The sequence below is a fragment of the Cololabis saira genome, chromosome 5 (assembly GCF_033807715.1).
Source record: "Cololabis saira isolate AMF1-May2022 chromosome 5, fColSai1.1, whole genome shotgun sequence".
In the NCBI taxonomy this organism is placed as follows: Eukaryota; Metazoa; Chordata; class Actinopteri; order Beloniformes; family Belonidae; genus Cololabis; species Cololabis saira.
Genome location: NC_084591.1, coordinates 48,274,915 through 48,285,684, shown reverse-complemented (window position 1 = coordinate 48,285,684; position 10,770 = coordinate 48,274,915). Strand labels below are relative to the sequence as shown.

At 43.2% G+C, this 10,770-nt stretch overlaps 1 protein-coding gene across 1 annotated transcript in view; it reads right to left on the bottom strand.

Annotated features, from left to right (window-relative positions):
* Nucleotides 1–3,295: 3,295 nt before the first annotated feature.
* The window catches only part of phaf1 (phagosome assembly factor 1), a 20,962-nt gene continuing 13,487 nt past the window's right edge, over nucleotides 3,296–10,770 (bottom strand). Inside the window, exons 5-9 of the mRNA XM_061722809.1 lie at nucleotides 10,621–10,664; nucleotides 10,470–10,516; nucleotides 8,414–8,472; nucleotides 7,508–7,581; nucleotides 3,296–5,454 (exon numbers count right to left, since the gene is read on the bottom strand). Coding sequence (XP_061578793.1) covers nucleotides 7,509–7,581; nucleotides 8,414–8,472; nucleotides 10,470–10,516; nucleotides 10,621–10,664 — 223 coding nt within the window. The 3' untranslated portion in view covers nucleotides 3,296–5,454; nucleotide 7,508. The remainder of the gene's footprint in view (nucleotides 5,455–7,507; nucleotides 7,582–8,413; nucleotides 8,473–10,469; nucleotides 10,517–10,620; nucleotides 10,665–10,770) is intronic.

Below are 10,770 nucleotides of genomic sequence, written 5' to 3'. Positions count from 1 at the left end.
GATGCACATCCAAAGGCAGGAAAAACTAAACGGCAGAATCAGCAAACTTTGTGACAGCTAAAAAGCAAGCATTCTCAACTTGAATATACAACAATTGCCGTATTTTCTGGACTATAAGCCGCTACTTTTTCCATAGGTTTTCTTATACAAAGGTTCTATTCTGTGGATTTTTCTTCCACCACTTGGGGCGCTCTAACCGGAATTAGAATCAAAACTAAGACAAAATAAATGCAAAGAAGAATACGCTACTTCTTCTTTAGCAGATAGAAGTAGGTAGAAGCAGATTTCAAACAGATAAACAGATAAATAAATACCGGTTATTTTCTCTTGGTTCTGTCCCGTTTTAATCAGCAAAGTTGCTGCCGTGTTAAAGACACTGATCTATTTAGGTACAAACATGTACATTATTTACAGTTCTAAATCCTTCTGTACATGTAGTACCGTATTTTCCGCACTATAAGGCGCACCTAAAAGCCTTTCATTTTCTCAAAAACCGGCAGTGCGCCTTGTAATGCAGTGCGCCTTATATATGATCATTATGGTCATTTCTGTTACTGTAATCAGGGGGATTGTGGGTAATGCAGTCAGGGGGATTGTGGGTAATGCAGTCAGGGGGATTGTGGGTAATGTAGTTGGTGTCGCCGAGGTAACGGCGCTAAAAACGTCATGGCGACTTTGACGAGACGGAGCAAAGCTGGTTTTTATTTTGTTAATAAAGTTTGACATACGGTACTTTTCTTCTTGTTTTTTTTGCATTTGCTGTAGGATTTTGTAGCATTTCCTATAGCGCAGCTCCATCAGGTAGATGCTAACTCAACCCCAGCCACTATAGTACGGTATTTTACCAGATATTTAGTGCCTTATAATGCAGTGCGCCTTATATATGGAAAAAAGTTTTTAAATACGTCATTCATTGAAGGTTCGTCTTATATTGCGGAACATACAGTAAATATCTAATCTAACAACATAAATATCTGCGGCTTGTATATCTTTTTTTAATTATTTGTTTAAAATAGAGCGGATGCGGGTTATATGCAGGTGCAGCTTATAGTCCAGAAAACACGGTATCTGTTTTTTATTTAGATTTTTTACCAAAGACAGAGTCAGAGCCGAGCTCTGCGGGAGACGAGGACGATGTAATGTGGCGTTTGTGACAGGTGTGTCGGTTCCAGACGAGACAGACCAGAACCCGGGCGGGGCAGCGGTTCAGATCTACGGGAGTGGAAATAAACTTTCTATGGAAGTGTCGGGACGGAGAGAGGGACCGGACGAGGAGGAGGAGGAGGAGGAGGACGCCACGAAAGCAGCTCTTTCCTCCGCCGTCGCACGTGGACTTTCCTATTTCATTCATCTGATAGCTGGGGGGAATTCATGAAAATCCTGCACTTGGTGACAAGTTTTTGATATTTAGCATGGTGTTAGTTATGGACATAAGGTTTGCAAAAACCCCCGCAAACAAATGGTGAGCCGCCTAGTGACCTTGAAAATTAGATTTGACCTTCAACATGACCTTGAAATAGGAAATTTATCTCAGAATTGAATTCCTAGCACCAAAAAAGTAGAGAAAGTGACAATATTCAACAATCTAGGACTAAGAGAAGCTGAGATTTGACCTTTGGTCTTTTCTGCAGGAGCCATTTGGAATTTCCTGCAAACCGCCCACTAGGGGGCATCACCATTTGATGCGGTGGTTTTTTAAACCTTATGTCCATAACTAACACCATGCCAAATATCAAAAACTTGTCACCAAGTGCACAATCTTTATGATTTTTGACAGATTCCCTCCCAGCTTTCTGCTCTCGCCCGCAAAAACCACAAAAACCACAAAAACCAAACAAAAACAAGCAACCCCAAAAAAGCATCAACACTGGATGAGCTGGAATTAGAAATAAGACTAAAGGTTTTAAACTTGGGCGGGGCTCAACGCTATTTACAGCATTTTTACATCAGCATCAGACCCATTACAATACATTAAAATATCTGTCACGTTCCAGCTGGGATGTGATGAGAAGTATTAGAAAGCTCAGATTGATTATAGAGAATGGAAACTATTAGAAAGCTCGTCTTCTGTGGTTGTAATGAAACTCATTTTCATTTACCTTTTCTGTTTTTTTTGCTCACTGGAAACCTGTTGTGAAGTTCTTTTCCTCACATAGTGAGCAGCACTGAATGAATCATTTGATTTAAGCTTAGGACCATGTGCAAGATTCAAGAAATGTACAAAATGAAAATTATTGGAGCAAATTTAAAATGCTCAAACTCCACATTCATCATGATAAAGATGTTCCTACAGGACTCTCTCAGAAAATTTGAATATTGTGATAAAGTTCTTTATTTTCTGTAATGCAATTAAAAAAAACAAAAATGTCATACATTCTGGATTCATTACAAATCAACTTTTATTTTTTTTAAAATTATTTTAATATTGCTGATCATGGTTTACAGATTAAGATTCCCAGAATATTTTAATTTTTTGAGATAGGATATTTGAGTTTTCTTAAGCTGTAAACCATGATCAGCAATATTAAAATAATAAAAGACTTGCAATATTTCAGTTGATTTGTAATGAATCCAGAATGTATGACGTTTTTGCATTACAGAAAATAAAGGACTTTCTCACAATATTCTCATTTTCTGAGACAGTCCTGTATATTTAATGGCTCTGTCTTTAAGTCAGTAATACTGGGACTATTAAAAAACCTGTACCCCAAAAACAATAAAGAGAATGTGTTATTACAATTAATACACAGTTTATTAGTCTGCTTAGAATTAAAAACAATGTAAAAGTACACACTGGGCGGGGCCTGCTAACGGCCCCTCACGTAACATGACCAAAGTACGACCGATGTTATTCCATATGTCCAGAATATGGTTTCAGAGCAAAGTGACGGGTCACTGACGACGACGACCGCGGGACGAGCAGTCACGCACATGGACCGCTGCGTCTGCAGCAAACACTTAAAACTGATCAGCGTGGTGCGTTACTGTCAGCAGAAGCAGGAACGGCTGCTCAATTCATCACTGACTGGACGTTTGCAGACGTTTAGTCAGCACTAGGGATGGGCGGTACGGACTAAAACATTATCACCATCATCTCTGGCATTTATCCCCATAACCATAAAAAAATACCAATACAAAAACGTCATACATTATTGATGATTTGGGATGATTTTCTTTCTTTCTTTCTTTCTTTCTTTCTTTCTTTCTTTCTTTCTTTCTTTCTTTCTTTCTTTCTTTCTTTCTTTCTTTCTTTCTTTCTTTCTTTCTTTCTTTCTTTCTTTCTTTCTTGCTCCTATCTTCCTTCCTTCACGTACGTTGTGTGTGGATTTAACACAGAACCATGAATCAGTTTTACACAAAAACGTAATTAACGGGAATTTATCATTTTTACCGCAAGATGACAAATTCTTACAGTGGGGAAATTTTTTGACGGTACATCATGAACTGTAAAGTATCGCCCATTCCTAGTCAGCAGACTAAATCACTACATCCCTAAACATCTTTGGCTAAAGCGTTTGGCAATTCAACACGGACACAAAGTTCATCAATGAGAGGCAGAAAAGAAGGAGGAGAAGAAGAAAGGGCTGAGGAAACATGGCTGCAAACATCCTGAAGCCGTCTGAAACTACGGTGTAAAACACATTCACGCACGCGCTTAAACGTCATCTCCAAAATCCCTAGACGCATCAGGGACGGGGCACCATAGACGTAAAAACGCAGACGCCCCGTGGAGCTGCTGCGATACGTCAACGTCGCCGCCATATTGGATGTTCAAGACTGCGCTGTAAACTAATACAAGTAAATGGACTTATTTTCATAAAGCGCCTTTCTACAAAGAAATGTACGTTTTATGTCTCATTTATTCATTCACACACGCACTAATAAACTTGGGAAACAGTTAGGCACCAGCGCAGTCTTGAACATCCAATATGGCGGCGACGTTGACGTACGGCTCAGCACTCGATGGGGCGTCTACGTATATATGTCTATGTGGGGCACAATCAAGTACAAAGGTGTGTTTTTAGTGCAAATGTAAAAAATGGACTGAAAAAGATGAGCACACAATGAGAATGGTTTTTTCCACAGTGTGTGTTGTGGGTGAAGCGGGGCGGGAAGAGAAAAAGAGCTCGCCGGCCGGTCCGTCCCTCCTGGAAACGTGCAGGAACAAATCACCACACCAACAAATCAGGCTGGTGCTTGTTCTGGTTCAGGAGAGTCATGCAGAAGTCCAGGGGCAGACGCATGCAGATGCTTCACGGTGCGTTCAGGCACACGCCCGAGAGGCCGACGCTGTCCAGAAGTGCAGGCGGAGGCCGCCGCGCCACCGTCCAGAGGGGCAGGCGCCGTCCAGAGGGGCAGGCAGAGGCCGCCGGGTCGATCGCTGTTCTCTTGCTCTTGTGTGTGTTTTCAGATTCCACGGGAAGTGAGGTGAGGAGATAATCAGGAGAGGTGGTGATAGTAGTTGGATAGTTTTGCCATTGGGGAGATTTGGGTTGGACTTGTTACGTTCTGCAAGAACCCCACGTGTAATCGGCTCTCTTCTTGAAAGACTGAGTGTCAGAAAGATTTGTATTTGATTTGTAATGAATCCAGAATGTATGACATTTTTGTTTTTGTAATTGCATTACAGAAAATCACAATATTCTAATTTTCTGAGAACACTCCTGTATTTAGTGCGCCTTATATATGGAAGGCTGTTTTAAATGAGGGCCATTTATTGAAGGTGCGCCTTATAATACGATGCGCCTTATGGTGCGGGAAAATACGGTAATTGTTCGGTTTTTTCCCCCCACTTATTCCACCGAACACCGAAAGGGTTTTTTTTTTTGTTGCTATTTTCGGCCGAACAATTTCGGTTACGGAACATTCGGTGCATCATGGACCACTGGTTCTTGGGTAACTGTACGGGTCACTGTCAAGTCCAACTGCCTTTAATTTAAGCTGATAATCGGATAATTGGAGGCAGCGGAGCTCCGATCCTGCCTCTGCGGATGAATGGGTGATTGCAGTCACACTAGAAAGCAGATATGGCAGCCTTCACTTCAACGCTTGCTTCATGCTCAAAGCTCCAGCGATGCAACCGTGTTCCTGGATGTCTTGTCGGGTCTTGGAAGAGTCGGCCTGCGCCGGCGGAGCGGGCCTGAGTGGACCTAACCGAGGCTTCGTACCCCCATGTGAAAAGCTGATAAATGTCAGGTTTGATTGAACAGTTTTCTGCTCGTTGTGAAGCGTCTGGCCTAGACTAGCAGGACTTTGTTCGGTTAGGTCTGCACTGGTAAGAATCTGGCTCTGGGTTAAAATTCAGTCGTCAGAGGAGCTGGATGTAGGTGTTGATTTGACGGGACGTGGTTACTTGCTTCAGTGGGAGCTGCTGCTGGACTCGGGCCGGGCCTGCGCGGTGGTCCGGGCAGCGCCGTACAGGGTCACTGACGCTATGTGGTTGTTCTGCATCACCTGGAGAGGAGAACAGAAACAGAAACGTTACTGGTGCCGGATGTGAGACGATACCCAGCATTTCCATTACAGTCAAAAGTGCTTCTTCAAAATGACCCTGATCTACGTTAGTGACACCGATCCCACAGTGGACCGAGGTCAGATCAGATACATGTTTAGGGGGTTCTGGTCCAGCTCTGGGTCTGGAATAGGAATGGGTGATATTTTACCGTTCACGATAAACCGTCAAAAAAATTCCCCACGGTAAGAATTTGTCATCTCGCCGTAAAAACCATAAATTCCCGTTGATGACGTTTTTGTGTAAAACTGATTTATGGTTCTGAGTTAAATCCACGCACAATGTGGAAGGAAGGAAGGAAGGAAGGAAGGGAAGGAAGGAAGGAAGAAGAAGAAGAGAAGAAAGAAAGAAAGAAAGAAAGAAAGAGAAGAAAGAAGGAAGAAAGAAGAAGAAAGAAAGAAAGAAAGAAAGAAAGAAGAAAGAAAGAAAGAGAAGAAAGAAAGAAAGAAAGAAAGAAAGAAAGAAAGAAAGAAAGAAAGAAAGAAAGAAAGAAAGAAAGAAAGAAAGAAAGAAAGGAAAGAAAGAAAGAAAGAAAGAAGAAAGAAAGAAAGAAAGAAGAGAAAGAAAGAAAGAAAGGAATGAAAGAAAGAAAGGATATGCTACTGCTTTTGTCCTGTCTCGTCTTCAGAGTCTCTCCTTTTCACTCCTCCCAAACTCTACAATCATGGAATTGATTAACTGGTCTCTCAGCACAATTGACCAAATTTTTGTGACGAGAAGCCAGGGTGTAAGGGAGTCCTCCCTGCCCCGATGGGACATTTTTTGCTGGATACACAATGGGATTCCTACAAATATTGGAAACTGTTGTGTTTGGCGATCCTGTCTGTCGAGGACGTTGAAGATGCTTCGTGATTGGATTAATGATAGCAGGATTTCTCTTGATCGGAGGAGGGGGGATTCCTGGTCTACCGACAAACGCGTAAGTCGTCGACAGCTGTTTTGGCTCTTTCAGAGCTGCTGGACGTGGCTGAAGGGACAAGCAAGGCGAATCAACACTCAGACTTTAACGGTTGGGGGAGCAGAGCCGTAAGCTGGGATGCGATTCTTGAACAGAATCGCAGGCTGGCGGTGGTCTTTGAGCTCACTGGCAGGATGGATAAGATCTTGGAGAAGTTGGAAGCTCGGCTTGGCGGAAATTGATCACAAATTCGTGTGATTGGAGTCGCCATTGATGAACCAGAGACTAAAGGCAGACGGAAAATTATTGAGTCTGTCTGTTTGCATATAATTGTTGATTCTATAATCTGGCCTTGACAGGGCGGTTTTGGGCCGATCGCTCTGGTCACAATCTTCCTGGTGGAATGTAAACAAGGTGACTCTGCCCCCACTAACCTCCCCTCTCAGGAACATCTGTGGACTGTTTTCAGAACTGGACCGAGCCGACCTGATAACATCAAGGACATTGGCTGAGGAGCAGCTCTGAGCGAAGTTCACGGACTTACCGCTACACACACACTTGCTGATAAACACACCAACCTCATCTCAACGCCTTCCCGGCCCCCCCTCTTATCAGCCCCCCCCCCCCACCAACACAGTCTCCGGGTTTCGAGCGCCACGAAGCCGCGGCGATCAGGCGATCATGAGCCAGAAAGAAAGAAAGATATGAGCCAGAAAGAAAGAAAGAAATGAGCCTAAAAGAAAGAAAGCAAGAAAGGAAAGCAAGAAGAGAAAGAAAGAAAGAAAGAAAGAAAGAAAGAAAGAAAGAAAGAAAGAAAGAAAGAAAGAAAGAAAGGAAAGAAAGAAGAGAAAGAAAGAAAGAAAGAAAGAATAGATAATTCCGTTGATACGTGTTTGTGTAACAAACATGGAGGATCTGAGTCATTACAGTTTTGCAGTACAGGTGTAATCATTTAATTGGTTTTTATCAATTCAATTAAAAACTACTGCTGAATATGCTGAATTCACTCAGGGGACCAATCAACACTTTATATATTTTGGAATTTGAATGCTGGGGAGAAAAAGAAAAGCCTGGTCCAGGTCTACACGCTGACTGACCTCAAAGATCATCCTCTGCAGTCCGAAAGCAGAACGTGGAGCCAAACGGGTTGGTGTTATTGGCTGACGAGGACCTGGTGAAAAAACATTGAAGATTACATTTGTCTGGAAAATATTTGAAATGTGTAGTTTGCTGTGGAAAATCAAAAATTTGAATTGAAGGTATTTACAGGACTGTCTCAGAAAATTAGAATATTGAGATAAAGTTCTTTATTTTCTGTAATGCAATTAAAAAAACATAAATGTCATACATTGTGGATTCATTACAAATCATTACATCCTTTTACATCCTTTTACATCCTTTTTCCTTCCTTCCTTCCTTCCTTCCTTCCTTCCTTCCTTCCTTCCTTCCTTCCTTCCTTCCTTCCTTCCTTCCTTCCTTCCTTCCTTCCTTCCTTCCTTCCTTCCTTCCTTCCTTCCTTCCTTCCTTCCTTCCTTAATTCTTTTTCCCTTCCTTCCTTCTTTCCTCCTGCTCTCTCCTTCCTTTTTCCCTTCCTCTTTTCTTCCTTCCTTCTTTCTCCCTTCCTCCCTCCCTCCCTCCCTCCCTTCCTTCCTTCCTTCCTTCCTTCCTTCTTTTCTCCCTTCTCCTCCCTCCCTTCCTTCCTTCCTTCCTTCCTTCCTTCCTTCTTTTCTCCCTTCCTCCCTCCCTCCCTCCCTTCCTCCCTCCCTCCCTCCCTCCCTCCCTCCCTCCCTCCCTCCCTCCCTCCCTCCCTCCCTTCCTTCCTTCCTTCCTTCCTTCCTTCCCTTCCTTCCTTCCTTCCTTCCTTCCTTCCTTCCTTCCTTCCTTCCTTCCTTCCTTCCTTCCTTCCTTCCTTCCTTCCTTCCTTCCTTCCTTCCTTCACCCGCAGACAGCACAAGGGTTAACAACAATCTGCAGTAATGAATGTGATTGTGTTTCTTCGTTACCTGTGCAGCACGACGGGCTTTTCCATCGGGTGGCCGAGCAGTTCCTGAATCTGATCCCACTGAGAGACAAACACAAAGTAGAGACACACTAAAACGTCTCACTCGTCTACGGACCAATATGGTCTCCGTATCTGTATGCAATGTTAGAAAACAACTAATATTCATATGACATTTAATCAGATTACCCCAAAATGTGTTAAACTGGAAAAGTAAAATGCTCCAGTGATCCAAAAGCACGGACTCCCGTAGCAGCAGAACAAATAACAGCCACCCAGTGACATTAAACAGTCCCTTTTTACTAACACTTTAAAAATGTTTTCAAACTTATAAAATGAAAATGCAAGTGTTTTTTGGTTTTAAAAACAGTACGTTTGAAAGGAATGGTAGAGCCAGAACAAAACCTCACCCCCTTGTAATTCCCACATATGCTGCCATACCAACCACTCGCAGCCATGGTCACGTAACCTGTAAGGTTTACGCAACACCAGCCCTTTTCAGACAGCGCTAGTGTCATAGACGCACCAAAAAAAAAAAGGGAAAATTCTTAACAACACCACTATTTCCCTCTGGAAATCCAGCAGGCTGGCCGGGCAGCTGGCACCGCGTCGGCGGTTCCATCAAGGCTCTGATCTCATCCCAGTCACGTCTACGTTTTTGTGTCATTCACTTATAAAATGAGTAGGGATGCCCGATACCACCCCGCGGCTCCCCGGGTCAGTCTGCAGCCTGGCTGAGCAGCAGCAGGAGAGCTGCTGCTCAGCCAGCTGTTCCGTGTTTTCAGTTTGTTCTTTCTTCCTTAATTATACAACTGGACGGTTGAGTATTACCCTTACTCACAGGGAACTTTATTAAACACTCCACGTAACTCACAGTACAACATAAAACAATCCCATTGATACATTCCGGTTAGCCGTTAGCCGGTTAGCCGCGCCGACAGCCCACAGTCTGTCTTGCTTCTGTCATCGTCCCTTATTTTGAAATATGTCCACCCTGCTGTCGTCCCGCTTGCATTAATTGTCACTATCTTGCCTGAAATGGCGCTGCCAGTCTCACCCACGGGCACCGCTCTATAACGGACTCTAACAATGGGATTGTTTATGATGTTCTTCTTCTCTGTTTTATTGGCGGATCACAACCAACTTTTAAGGAGCATACCGCCACCTACTGTACAAGAGTGTGTAACATCATTTAATTTAGCCTGCTTTTTAAATTCCATTTGATTGTTTGTGTTGTTTCACACGGACGGCTTCAGGTGAAGCACCGCACATGCTCAGTTGATGTACCTGCGATGAGACTAAAGCTTAAGTTATGGTTCTGCGTCAAAACAACGCCGTGCCTACGGCGTTGTTTTGACGTGTACCACACGCCGTCACTGACGCCGTCACTGATGCCGCCACTGACGCCGTCACTGACCCCGTCCACTGACGTCACCTCCCGAAAATTGTAACTACGCGTGGAGGCGACGCAGACCACACGCAGACGGAGAGGGCTGTGATTGGTTCTCATGGTAGCAACGCATTTCCGGTTTCCGGTTTGAAGCAGTCGTGAACTTTCAGCTCTCTTTTCTTCGTGTATGTGTGATTTTTTTTTGTTTGGTTTTTTTGCACAATAGTTGTCCCTTATCTCTTTGAATTCACTGTGACTGGAAAAAGTCGGATAAACTATTCAGGAAAAGCAGGCGAATTAGCGGTCACGGGGGGTACTGCACCGCGGAGAAATGGAGTGACGGAGAAGTCCGAAGGTTCACGACGGCGTCACGGCGAAGGCGTGTGCACGACGTTGATTTGACACAGAACCATAATTCAGGCTTAAAGCGCGGAGGAAAGACAGGCCGGCTCAGTTTTGTTTAAAATTGAATTCTGTTGCAAATAAAACCTGTCTTCCAATTCATTGCATTTTTCATGTCATTTTTAGCCCAGTTATTTTTGTGGTAGAAGTATCGGATCGGTACTCGGTATCGGCGAGTACACAAATTAAAATACTTGTACTCGTAGTAAAACAAAATGGTATGGGGGCATCCCTAAAAATGAGTGTGAAACATGTTATAATAACTGACCTTGTTGTACGTGGTGAGTACACAGTCCTCCGTCTGAGAATCAGCTCCTCTGAAAAGCATCGAGTCCAAACAGCAAAAGCAACGTTAACATTAAAGATGTTTCTCAAAGGAATCAGTCCTGATAAAGAGGTGACACTCAGACTGGTCTCACCTTTTTTGATGACAAGTGGAATCTTAAAGTCACATCGATGATATCTGCAACAAGAGAGACCAAATCCAAATTAAAAAAAAAAAATGTTGACAATATTTTTTTTTATTAAAAAAATGTTGACAATAAATAGGTAAATAGGGAGTAAAATAT